This window comes from Corvus brachyrhynchos, unplaced genomic scaffold, assembly GCF_000691975.1.
Source record: "Corvus brachyrhynchos isolate BGI_N302 unplaced genomic scaffold, ASM69197v1 scaffold126, whole genome shotgun sequence".
Taxonomy (NCBI): Eukaryota; Metazoa; Chordata; class Aves; order Passeriformes; family Corvidae; genus Corvus; species Corvus brachyrhynchos.
The window spans coordinates 4,759,500-4,773,324 of NW_008239283.1; the positions used below are offsets into that span (position 1 = coordinate 4,759,500).

Consider the following 13,825-nt stretch of genomic DNA (forward strand, 5'->3'; position numbering starts at 1 on the left):
GCAGTGTATGGAAAAAAAGCTGGTTTTAAGCTGTTTAAAGGAAGATTAGTCACTCTTAAGTTATTTTTTAGTGGAGTATTTTATTTCAAATTTACTTGAAAAGGGTGGTGGGGATGTAAGGTAGCTACAGCTTGCAAGGTACTTTTAAAATCTTGAGTATCTCTAAACGTCAGCTTGAAGGCTTTGCTATCTCCACACTACAGCTTCTGTACTACTTTCGTGAGGTTGGAAAGGATGCTGTGGTGATTTGGAGGGCTCTAGATGTAGTAGTAGACACAGAAAAAAAAGTCAGATTCGAACCCTTTTCATTGATGTATAATTTGCCATTACTCCTGTGAAGAAATGGTTTGCAATACAGTAAATAAGCAGCTCTTAAACTTCCTGTTGGGTGTTTTTTCTGTGCAGTTTTATGTTTTCTCTGAGCAGATCCTTGGATTTTTCCTTTAGGAGGTTACTAGCATGCTGTGAATAGCAGGTGCCACTGTTCTATTTCATTTACTTCTATAAATGCAGTTCTTATTAATTTTAAGTCCAGAGACTGTAAATTTCAGCCGGTTAATAAATTAAATTTTTTAACCTATTTCAAACTGAATAAAATTTACATTGCAAGCTTTGTTTCTCTGTTACCCTCAGTCAATTTTAGAGTGGGTTGGTTGTAAAACAGAGATGATTCAGTTCATCATTTTTTATTGGTTTTTTTCCTAATTGATATTTAAATGTGTGCAATATAAATGCCTTACTCTCCCAAGTTTTATTTAATAATTCATTCTACTTCCACCAGTATATTTCATAACCTGATTCTTTTGGTTGTTGCTTATTACTGAAAGCTGAAATGTTTCAAGTATTGATTTTAATTTATAATAGACTTGAGTTTGAGCTTTTAACCCAGAATATGAAATACGCGAATTTGCATTTATTTGACAGCACAATCTCGTAATTAGAGTTTTTTCCTCTTGACTAAATACAGTCAAAGGAGTGCAATTTCTGTAGATTAACCCATTTTTGTCATTAATAAAACATAGCTGTATCAGTGAGCAAAGTGCTGCAAGTTCTTTCAAACCTTATTTAGGAGTTAAAGGCAGTGTTTGAGATAAAGCTCACAGTGTGAGTAGGTACCCACCCTCCTGATGGGGCCACCCTTCCTCTGCAGGAGGCATTCATTTGTGTGTTCTGCTGTCACAGGGGTCACTGGCTCACATTCTGTGTTCTGCCTACAGTGCAGTGGCCAGCATGTGGCCAGTGACTCTTTTCCATGGTATTTGCTGGTGTCCATGGAGTTGTGCCATGGCAGCTCTGTGGCTCAGCTTCATTTCTGGATTAAACTCCCAGTAGTAGGAGCAACACGGTGGCAAATTGCAACTCTGTGCTGTTCTTCCCATTGTAAAAAGTTCTTTATGCCTGATCGTAGTTAAACAAACCACTCCTCCTCAGTGTCTCTAAAATTAGTGCTTTAGATGTCAGTGCCTTCTCTCAGAACATTATCTCAGCTTCTGGAGAAACAGCTTCAGGTGAGAAATAGCAGCAGCTCAGGCATGGTCCTAACCCAGAGCTTAAAAAGCAGCTCTTCCTGTGGCAGCCTTTGATGTGAACAGCTAAGAAAGCAGGTGTTAGTAACTTTTATTTTGAATTAGATCATCAGGCATCTGATCTCAGCTGTTTGTTGTATCAGGTAGACATTTGTTCCTTTGGTCAACTTAACGTGAATTGAGAATTGAGCAGTAAATGCCAAAATATATTCTCTCACCTAAGACTGAGCTGTATTTAAGAATTTTGCCAGAAAAAGTTTTATGCTTGTTAGCATTCTGCTCCAGTGGAAGATACAGGACAAGACAGTCTTTTCCCTATGATAAAGAATTTTACAAACTAATTTGTTAATTAAATCTTAAAAAAAAAAAAAGAAGCCTTCCTTTAGTGGGAGGAGTGATGAGAATGGAAAGTGGTACTCAAGACAGTACCAAGAAATTTTTCACCCCACAGAGATTAATATAAAGGATAAGTTTCCAGTGCATTCTTCAAAAGGATAAGCAGGTGTTTGAAAATTATGTAAATTGAATGTTTGACAAAGGATCAAAGTTCTTGCAATAATTCTACTTGCAGATACCTTGTGGAAATACCTGTGGCAGATTCCCTGCTCCCACTTCCCTCTCTCTTTCCAGTCTATGGACTTCTAAAAATGAAGGAGCACTGACATTTCTAATTTAAAATATATGTAGGAACAAAAAAATCCCACAGTACATTGGGAAGAAATGAAACATCTTGGTGATGTATAGATGAATTTATAATGTGTATATGCTTTTGTATATATTCTATAGTATGGAAAACACACTGGTAATGGTAGCCTTGCCTTTTACTGAGGGGAAGAGCTATCTGAGCATAAAGGCTGATCTAAAACCTACTTAAGGCAAAATGAAACTTGCAATGTGGATACATCAGAGAGGGATAAAGCAGGAAGGATGAGACAGCCCAGAGAGGTAGCCAGTCTAAATTTCTTGGAACTCTCTGCAAGTAAACCTGCCCATGTGCGTGTTTTGAACAATACACTGTCTGTTCTAAGGCAGTTGTGAACATACTTTTACTAACTTTCACAAGGAAAAGAAAATGATCCATGGTAGCAATGCCAATACTTTACAATATCAAGAATTTTTCCTTTTGCAAGCAAATTGGGAAACAATCCAGTTATTCTATTAATCTGCAATAAGAAACTTTGCTTATTTGTTTGGGGTACAATGGCCCTTTTAATGTATTCAATTAGTACATAACTCTGCAGTGTAGTTAAAGCAGTTGCTGTGATTGTGTGTTTAAAAGCCGTGCCTGGGAACACCATGAGCAAGACCATCCTCTCAGTGTTGAATTATAACTTTATCTATTTCTTTAAACTCTTTCCAGTGCTGGTTTTCCAGTCATTTGTTTTATCAGTGGCTATGTTGTATGATGAGTTGGGCTGTGGTAGATTCTTTACATGTGCTTATTACTTGGTTTTGCCATGATTGAGTTGCTTCATGTGTGCCTGTCAAGGATTACAGAACCACGTACTTTTTTTCTGTGTTCATGTATAGAATCCATTAGTACTAATACTAATTGCATATTTATATCAAGGGAAAATTATGCTCTGGTGTACTTTTACTGAGAAAGTGATTAAGACAGCAAACAAAGTTTAATGTTGCCAGAATTACTGCAGGCATTAATGCTTTATAGGAAGTAGCTGCATCCTCAGTATCCATTTAGAAACAGTAAGAAACATCCACTACATTGGTGGCAGATTTTTTTTTATTATTATTTTCTTCTACACTTCTTGGTTAAAGCATATCAACATAAATTAACATAATTTGTTGGGGTTTTGTTCGGTTTTTGTTTTGTTTTGATTTTTTTAATCAAAGCAAAGCACAATATAATAAATCTTCATTGACAATTCTAAAAAATAAATAAAGACTTTAAAGTTTTTCATGGGACAGTTGGTACCTGTAACATCACATACTGTGCTACCAGGTCCCCAATGAAATGAAGACATATTATCAATATTGGGAACACAGTTCACTTTTGGTATTGAATAAAAGACTTACAATGGATGCTGTTAATTTTCACTGTATGCTGAAAACTTGGAACTGTGAATACATTACCATTCAGAAACACTTTTTCTCAAATGTCAAAGCCATTTCCTTACTTGTAAATTTTTTCCAATCTTTGGGTTTCTCAGAAAACTTCCAGCCACTTATGGAATGAACTGACCTAAGTGTGTCAGCTAAGGAGAATTTATGACAGTGTGCAGCAGTTGCTGTTCTGACTGCCTTTCAATAAAGAAAAGCAGCAGTGGAGTTAACAGTTCAAGCAGTTTATGACTTGAAAGTCATGACAAAGATCCAAGTGCAGAAGATGAAGGCCGCATTATTTTAAGTAAGATGGGGTATCTGGTCCAGCGAATTTCATTTTTCACAGGACATGGACAATAGCTTTTTATGTTATTTTATTTCTCAGGCCTGTATGAAAGATATACAAATGAATTTTGTGATGATACAGTGCCCACAGCCTGGTGTCTCTTAAACCTCCCTTAAGAGTTTCCTCCTGCATTTCACACACAAATGAGTTTGTGTTTCCAAACCTTCTTGAGGCCTGTCCCTGTCGCTCGTTTTAGCTCCCAGTGACCTTATCAAGGCATTGGCAAGCAAGCTAGCTTTAATTAATCCAAACTGTTTTCATTTCCATTTTTCCTTTGTAGTCCGGATGGTTTTTTTGGCAAAATTGACGAAACTGGTTTTTGCCAACTTACCAATAAGTCTTTGAAACTGGAAAAAGTCATATAAAACCCGGGAAAATCCTGCTCTTAAGCTGAACAGGCTGTGAAACTCTGAGCATGAAAATAGCTAAAGATATGAAAGAAGTGAATTTCCAAAGTTCTGACAAGTGCCAATATCTGAGCCATTCCACTGAAATTGGTAAGGACATTAATTTGGGTGCAGCAAGACTATTCATGTGTAAAATTATTTATGTGACTTTTTGCAAGGATGTAACATTTGAACATTTGAAAAGACATAAGGGCTGTGGCTCCCCTTCATCTCAGCACGTAAGGATTGTCAAGAAAAATGCTCATACAGGATTCTGAAAATTGAGTCCAAGTTCACCTCTCTCTCTCTCCAAGATCAAGTATATTTAGGTCTTGGTAGCAAAGGACATTTAGATCTTGATATGTTTGTATCAGGTAAGAGGAGAGGATGGAAGGCTGTGAGCCTGCTTTGTTGGGAATATTGTATGTTTTAGTGCTTGACTGTACATCCACATTAGTGAGCAGAGAAACAAAAAAGAACAGCAGGAAACAAAAGAATTATCGGATATGCAGGTGAAAGCTGAGCTTTGACCTCTCATTTGTAGCCTCCTGTGGCTTTAAAAAATATTTGATAACACCACCACTAGCAATTGTACTTAATTTTCTCATCCTGTGCATTTTTTAGCATTTTAATGCTATGCTTCAGCTTTGCTAGCAGTGACAAACACTATTTTGTGATGGTTTTTGTTGTTAACAACACCGTTTTGAGTCACATTTCCAGCACCAAAATTAGAAGGCACAACTTCTTACAAAAGATATCAGGGTAATCTAAACCCTTGTCCTCTGTCAGTTGACAATTGTCCAGTTTTCTCCTGAGCTGATTTAATTTCTGCAAGGTGTCATGTCAAGGTCAGAAGGAGAGTGAGGAAACCAGACTTCCATTGTCAAAAGCTTCCTGTTAGTTTCTGAAAAAATGTGCAACTTTTAAAAAGTGCCAAAAGTATGGAGGATTTGTGATGATATTAAGTTTTCATAGAAAATTGTGGTGCAAATTTGCTAAATGAACCTGGTAGGATTTGGTGGGGGGGGTGTTTTATTTTCATTTGGGGGTTTATTTTTAATAGAATTTTGTATTCTGTAAGAGCCTAATGGCATGAATATGCTTTTATCTTGTCTACAGAGTGCATCAAAGGGAGGACCAGGATGAAATAGCTGCAGTCCTAAAACACAAGATTAAAAATCAGGAGGTGTGTGCATAGCTTTGCAATAGATTTTAAGTCACATACTTTTAGTGCCTTGGGGTTTTTTTATCTGGAAAACACCAATCATGGTAGTTCACAGAGTTTAAGTAGCTGCTTACAAGGTGATTAGAAAATTTCATGATAAAATTTCTGGCAAGGTACAAATTATTTAAACCACTTGTCTCCTCAACCTTCTCTCTGGAGTCCACAAGGATAAGGAGAGTTAGTGAGAAGTGAAACACACAGGACATGGTTGGATATGATTATATTTTACACTTGCTTAAATTGTTTGGGATTTGGGGTTTTTGTTTTTTGGGGTTTTTTTTTGTAACTGCGTTTACAGCCATAGCTGAAAGGCTGTGTGTTGAGGAAGCTTAATTTATATTTTAAACCAATAAAACATAATCTGACTACAACAAAAATTGTTTGGGGAAGCCCAACTTCAGAAGAATGCTTGATTGCTTTTCAATATTCAGACACCTTCTAAGATATTTAGGACCTTATTACGTAAAATGTTTATAATCACTTTCTCTAGAAAACATCAAATCACAATAGGACCTCTGGAGTGTGATGTATGTGAACAGGTACCAGCTGAGGAACAAATCATTATCATAGCAAAAGGTTGGGCATAAAACCTAATATGAAAATTAAAAAACATAATTTACAAACCTATTTGTATATCGTATGAATACAATTTTGAGCATTACTGATGCAGTAAAATGCAGAAATAGTCACATTTATATTTTCTGTTCCCTAGAAAGTGGTGTTTACATGTTTACATGTTATTCTTGCACTAGTATAAATTTTCATTTTATTTTTTGGCAGACATTAGGAAAGAGCTGGGTGCTGAATTTTACTTGAGTGCAGGGTAAGCTAGTGACAGTTTAGGGCAAAAAATAAAGAAAGAAATATATTAATAAAATCACAAAGCGAGCATGGCCAGGCAGAGCAGACATCAACTCTATGCACAATGAGAGGGAAAACTTACAGGTTCACCAAGACCAGAAAACTGAAAGTTTTGGTGAAATGAGACAGTTGGAACTATGCAGGATATTAAAAGACAGGAGTACTGGTATATAAGCACAGTTCTCAACTTCTCTTTATGAGCAGCAACATTAAGAGAACACCCAAAACAAATCCTGTACTAATCATGAAAGCATGCTAATACAAGAGCTACGACAAGTTTGGGGGGCTTCTCCTGAGTTCTGTGTGCTACACTATGAATGGTCCATTGCTGGCCAGTTTTCTACCTTTTGCTTAGAAGAGATGGGCAAGATTTAAACACCCAATCTAAAGGAGGTTCTGTCAAAACCGTAAATGTACACCTCAAACTTGCCTTGATCTGCCTGCTGGCTTTCTCAGTTACTTACTTTAGGATACAAACTTTTCTGCAGCTATTTCTTTGCCTCCACCACCTGGTCTAGTCTTGAGAAGGCTCAAGGATGCCTCACTGCTAGTCCCTAGTTGGACATAAACGTCTTTCTAAGCTCCAGAAGATTTATGTGGCAGGTTTACAGAGAGCAAGTGCAGGGGATTTTGCTAAAGCACTGTTTGTGGAATGAGCTGCACAAGACTGACGTCACATGTGCCTGCGAAATTGGTTATGTACCAAATCGTGTAGAAAAAGCTTTCTTTAGAAAAGTGGAGTGTCAGTCACAGTCCACAAGGTCAGAGAACATCTGGCTTGGAAAACTTAGTGTTGGGGAAAGTGGTGGTGTCCACTAGACGGAGTCAAACCTAGAGAGGAGAGTTTTGTGGCCATGAGGTCCTGCGGTGAAGGACAGAAAAAAAAACCTGCTGAGCTGTGCCATTGCAGACAGCAGTTTCAGAGTAGCTGGGTCATAGGAGTGGGAAGGTAACTCTTTTTGGAAATTAGGTCACTGATCTCAGAGGTGAAATCCTGGTTGCCTATTTTGGCTCCAGAGACCCTGTGTGCATTTTCCTGAAGGACACTCATGAGAGTACAGGTGCAAACTGAAGTTGCACACTGCTTTGGTGGTGGTTGGCTCTTAAAAGTTGGAGAGTCATGCTTACGCAGCATCTTTTTTGTCTGTACCTCCTAGAACAGAAGAAGCAGAGGTGTCTAATAATATCCTTTTCAATCAGTAAGAGAAAAACCTTGGATCTTCTGGTGCCTTCTGCATAAAGGCAGTGTAGGGTGTAGGTGTGATGTCACCTTTCTTTGGTTGTCCTAGTAACAAGTTAAGCTGTTATTCAAGAGAAATGCACTGGGCTGTGCAGACAGGGTAGAGGGAAGAGCACTCACTTTTGAATTTGAATAAATTGTTGCTTGAGTTGTTTGTTACAATCAAGACAGAATGCACCTGCGTGTGGCCAAAACAGTGCCAGAGTGCAGATGCACAGGACTAGACTGGATCTAGCTGAGAAAATAAATATTGCAAGCAGGAACTACAGAAAAGCCTTAAGATTTACACTCATTCCTTCATTGCAAAGAACAAGGCAGAAATAGTAGTTGACACTGTCTTGTGGGGCACAGAGAGGTGTAACAATGGGCAAGTTGCTTAGTCTAGAAATAAATTTTCAACGCCAAATTTAAGCCCAAATCTGCCTTAAAAAAAAGCCCTGAAAACAATCATAGCTGCAGTAAGTATATGTGACAGGAGAGGATGTGGGATATTAGCATGTTGTCTCTTCTTGAAAGTACTTGAACTGCGTCCCACAAACCTTGAAGCCAAAAGGAAGGAAAATCTGTTGGGCAGTAGCAGGTGCTTCGTGGTACCATACATCTTTATGGTACCTAAACTGGTGTTTGGGGACTGCTGAATTTGTGAGAAAGGACAAATTACTCTGTTCTCATCCATCAAGTAATTGGGCAATAAATATGCTAACTGAGTAGTAGTAAATATGCTAATTGATCACTAGTGTCACTTGTTGGGGGTGGGTATCTGGGAATGATCCCATCCCAGTAAAAGCAGAGTATAAAAATGTGAAGTCTCCGTGCCTAGCCAGCGACTCAGAACAATCTGAGGTAGAAGAAAAGCTTCCAGAAATGTTTGCAGTTATTTTTCTGGGTGATATGTTAATGAATGCATCAAGCTGATTGCTCAGGCAAGAATACCCAGTAATTAGCAGTTATGTCTGTGGTATGAGTCTTATGAGGCAGATAACCACTTTGAAGAACTGTCTGCAGTTCAGGCTGCTGGTGGCAAATGATTCAGGGAGAGCTTGGGAATCGTTTTGGAACTGGCTCAGCAATGCTGCAGAGGAGGAGTTTGAGGAGAGATCTCTGAGAGTAACCCAGAGAGGAGGCTGCTGTCCTGGCTGAACTCAGGGGGTGAGCTGAAGTTACTGGGCTCCGTTATCCTGCTTGTTGGAGCGAGGAGATGGTGTCCCTGCCATCAGATCATGGAAGTCAGTTGTATTGACTGTATTTCCTACCAGAATTATGATAGGAAGAAGGGTTAAGAGTAAGTGGAGTGACAGCACAAGTGTTTTAAAAATGTCACTCCTGCAGTGCTAATATTCCCTCTTTTTCCACCAACTTCTGTGCCTGTTTGCACTGTGTCTTCCTGTCAAGACACTGCAGAACCAGAGAGCACAGCCTTTCTATGCTGATCAAGCTTGGTTCATATCTGGTGCTTTGTAAAAAGCACTTAGTGGGATAGCAGCTGGTTTGTGAGATCAAGAGAATCTATCTGTACTTAGAGAAAAAAACCTTGGATGGGAAGGATATGTTGTTAGCAAAGGAGCTATTGAAAACCTGATGGAAATGCTGAGTTTTTTATGAAAAACTCTTTCTAAACTTTAGATTACTAGAAATGGGAGTGGGAATAAATCATTTGGGCGTGGAATTTCCTATTGTAAGGCATTTACAGAAAAGCCACTGGAGAAGTGTTAGAAGGGCATTTTGCTACTAGTCAGATTATTCTCTCTATTTAGGTGTGAACATGGTACATCTGTTCTTGAAAATTTCAGACTGTACAGGAATACTGTGTTTTGTCTTCAAAAGGAGCTCAGGGTTGTTCTATGGAATTGATCCTGGAGAACAGAGCTGTTGTAAACACATGGAGTTAAGCTGCAGGACTTTGATTTTTTGCAGGAGAGGTTTCCTAGAGCTGCTTGGTGAAAACCATACCTCAGCAGGCATCATCTAATTGTTCACAGCACTGAACAATTCTAGTCTCCTAATCTATGGGAGAAGTGCAAAGTGTGATATTTCAGGGACCCAAACTAATAAATCACTGGTTCAAATTGTGAACAGGGCTTTGCAGGAAACCTGTGAAAAGGAAACAGCAGGAAGAGAGTGATCTATAAAATAATAAGAATAGGAAATCTGCCAGTGTCAAAAGCTTTTTAGAGGTTTGGCCTTTGAAGGGACAGTCAAATTCACTGCTGTTCATATGGCAGACTGAGGAGTAGTGGAGTTTGGTTGGTGTTCGTAGCTCAGGGAAATATCTGTGATGGGGAGATGTGGGATTAGGGAACAGAGAACAGTCACTGTGCCTGGTTTAATTGAATACAGGAGTCCTTTCCCAAGAGGGAAGGGGAAGGAAAAGAATTAATTGTAACTATGGGGAGGGTCATATCTGTCTCTGCTCTGGGAAGACTGCAGGAGTAACATGGACAAAGCACCAGGTCTTTTTGGGGAACAAGCCGAGATTTCGGTGTTGTAAAGCCGAGCAGTGGCAGCACCACTGAGGCTCCTTGACAGCGGTGGTTTGTCAGCAGAGACAGAACTCCCTTCTTTTTGCAAACTGTAGTAATAAAGATTGCATTGCTTGATCTGTGTGCCTTTGCTGTTACAGGGAGAACAGCCCACAGCTCCTCTTCCTTGAGAAAAGGCTCTACCTGCTGTGTTGATTGATTGAAGCTCACTGGAGACAGAGGAAGATTTAACACTCACTTGAGGGCTTTTTTTCATAAGTTTAACGAGATAGATAGCCTAAAAACATGTTTCAGAGTTCAGATTTGCAGAGGGAGAACACAAAACAAGGAAACCCCTGCATTGTTGGGATGGCAGCAGTGTTGTGACAATATAAAAGAATTGCTTTAATTAAAAGTCTCTGAAGACAGGAAATCCTTCTTTCTGAGCACAGACCAAATAAAGGGTGTTCTGCTGCTACTCGCAGCACTCAGAGGTGCAGTGACTGATGCCATTTTACAGAGGTTTTTCCTGGACCATGGAGGTGCTGTAGTGGTTATTAAGTCCCTGGGAACTGAATAAGTATCTGCAGGTACTGTAAGTCCAGAAACTGTGGGTCATATTCCCACCTCACACCCTCCAAAAAAAGTCTCAATCACTGTGCATTTAAAAACATTCCAGGGCCATGCCACAAGATGCAGAGGCACCATTCTCCAAGGGAATCCTGTTCCTTTGCTTTTCAGGAGGAAAAAAATAAAAGCGTTTTGAAAATCCCATATTCAAAAAGAATAGTGATTTTTATCGTCCTTAGGAATATCCCTACCTCTTTTTGTAGCTACAAGCAAGCAAGCCTCCATTATCTATTTCTATTATGTGTATGTTTTTCTAAGACACAATTTCGACTGTATCACTTGCAGGAAAATTTTGGAGTAATGAGAGGGGAAACTGCCATAACCATTTTCCTCTGTGACAGAAGAAAATACAACTGTGTATTTTAAAGCCTTTATAAACCATGTTCAAATAACAGCTATGTGCATCAGAATGTACTTTTTTCTGTTAAAAACAATTTGATAAATTATAAATTAGCTTATTAATTAAAACTAACTTAAATTACATTCCAAAAGGGAAGACTTTCAATTCAAAAAAGACATGTCTATAGAAATGGAAATTTTTGTTATTGAGGGTATTAAACTTCAAAGACAAGCAAGAACTGAGATTACCTGGAAAAGTACTTCTAGTTCTTCTTTTAAAAAAGAATTTAAAAGGGGAGGGAGGAGGATGAAAGTTTTGCTGATAATCATCCTCTTTTTACTCTTGGTTACTTGTCTGTGTGTGGCAATGGAACAAGAAAAGGAAAAAAAACTCTCAAAAGACAAATTAAGAGCATAGAAAGCTGTAATTACTTAGACACCTTAACTCAGACATGTTCAGCAATAGAAACAAAACTAATTTTCTCACTAATTGCATTTCAGTTACAGCTATTCCTACAGTTCATTCTGAAAGATGAAGAATTCCAGTTATAAAATGCATCATTTGATATACGTTATGCAAATTGAGTCTGTAATATTTTTGGTTCCAACCAGAATCAAACTACAGAGAAACCCAAAGGAGAGCAACTGTGGTGCTCCTGCAGGGCAGGGCTGCCGGTCCTGTCACTGCTGAGGTGTCTGCCCTAAGCACCAGCAGCGCTTTGGGGGTGCAAACTGGGTTTGCAGCAGTTTTTGAGCACGAATCCTGCTGTAAAGTGTTCCCATCAAATGGAGTAACCCTTGTTCTGTGTCGCAGGAATCATGTACCGCAAGTCCTGCGCCTCCTCGGCAGCGTGTCTGATCGCCTCTGCTGGCTACCAGTCCTTCTGCTCTCCTGGCAAGGTGAACTCTGTCTGCATCAGCTGCTGCAACACCCCGCTCTGCAATGGACCCCGGCCCAAGAAGAGGGGGAATTCTGCCGTGGTGCCGAGGGCACACGTAATAACCACTCTTCTGCTTCTTAAATTTGCTTTGTTGTTTTTGTACTGCTAATCTTCAAGCAAGTTGTTTTGGTTTTTTTCTGCCCTGACACAATTTTTCCTTCATCCTCCTTTCTTCAAAGATGCTGCAATTATTTTCTGTTTGTTTCCTAATCCCTGTCAACAGCGAGGAAATTTCAGTGGTTGTGTGGAGAAGAGGGGCTGAAATTTTTGTCAGCTAATGAGTTCAGTTAGCAGATTGAGTTTCCAGTGTGCACTTAAAAATCCCAGCAGGATACAGAACTCCTGTTCTTTCTGCATAACTGGAAACAAATCCATCCATGTTACTCCTTTTGTGATGCAGTCACTTTCCTCGATCATTTCAGTTTCCATGTTTTTAAGCTCATTGCTAAGCATTAACTTTGCCTTATGAAGTCATGCTTGATGTTCACAAAGGCCGTTCTGTGCACCCGGACGGGGCTCTAAGCCAGGCTCCAGGGGCACCGCTTCCAGGCTGGGATCTGCTGGTGCAGGACCCGGCTCCTGTGGGCTGCAGCCAGGCGTGGGCTCCTTCTGGAAGGTGCTCAGGAAAACTTTGGTGTTGCCCTTGGTGGAAGAACCGCGCCTGGAGGACATGAAGAGCAGTGGGCGCAGGGAGCGGGTGCTCCGTGCCCCGGAGCTCTGGTTGGCCCTGAGGAACCTCTCCCTGTTGGCATGCTGCAGGGTGAGGCGGCAGCACAGCACCTGCAGGAACACGCTGCGGAACTGCTGAGAGGAGATGTTGTACAGCAGCGGGTTCACCACCGAGCTGAGGTAGAAGAAGATGTCGGCGATGGGAAGGAGGGTGATGTAGGCTTTGAAGTAGGGGATGGTCCAGTCCTGCTTTGGTTTAGCAGCTGCCATGATCCTTCTGACCTGGTTTGGCATCCAGCAAATCGCCAGAGTGGCAATGATCAGTCCTGCGGGCAGAGAGAGCAAGAAAGGTCTGCATACGTGGGGGAAGACACATAAAATGCTATCAGTTCTGCACTTCTTAGGAAATGGTACCAATTTTTCAGTGTTTTGCTTGACAGCTTTTTCTGCCAGTAGCATTTTTTGTTTGTTGTTTTTAATAACTGTTACAAGGTCACTGCGGCACATGCTCAGACAAAACACTGCATAGCGCTTGGATGGTGTTTCTTTGTACCTGTTGTCATTTATTAGTTTTCAAAGTGTTCTTTCTCTGATCATCTGTGTCTTTGGAAGGAATGCATTTTTATTTTGGGTTGTGCTCTTACATTTCTTCTGTCTTTCCCTTTACTTTGAAAAACAAACAAAATAAATAGAACCTTATAGCCATATTAGATCAGGCAATACCCAGAAGAGATCAGATTCTTGTTTGTACTTTACAAAAAAGAAAATGTATGCATAATAATATATTTCGTGTTATTTTTGGTAGATTTCCTCTTACAGAAGCTATTTTTAAGTAAAATGTGTATGGATCTTTTTATGGTAATTAAGAGATGTTGGGCTTTCTTAAAAATCAAATTCCAGTGGAATTAAATGATGAATGTAAATGAGAAAAAACCCAAGCCTAGTCATGAAAGTGTAAGCAGTTTCAGATTGTAAATTATGCTTTAAAATGTGGTATCTGACCATTTTGTATTTATATGTAAATATAAATACATGTTGCTGCATCACTAATGGCATTAAAAAGGGGTGGCTGAAGTGCTGGATGTCTGAAAATTCTGCCTGCGTGGAGCGTGTTCAGCAGTGCCCAGCAGTGATGACATGGC

General features: G+C 39.7%; 1 protein-coding gene across 1 annotated transcript in view; it reads left to right on the top strand.

The window, feature by feature from the left end:
* Nucleotides 1–13,757, top strand: part of LYPD1 (LY6/PLAUR domain containing 1) — a 15,426-nt gene extending 1,669 nt beyond the window's left edge. The window contains exon 2 of the mRNA XM_008638272.2: nucleotides 11,888–13,757. Coding sequence (XP_008636494.1) covers nucleotides 11,888–12,123 — 236 coding nt within the window. The 3' untranslated portion in view covers nucleotides 12,124–13,757. The remainder of the gene's footprint in view (nucleotides 1–11,887) is intronic.
* Nucleotides 13,758–13,825: the final 68 nt, after the last annotated feature.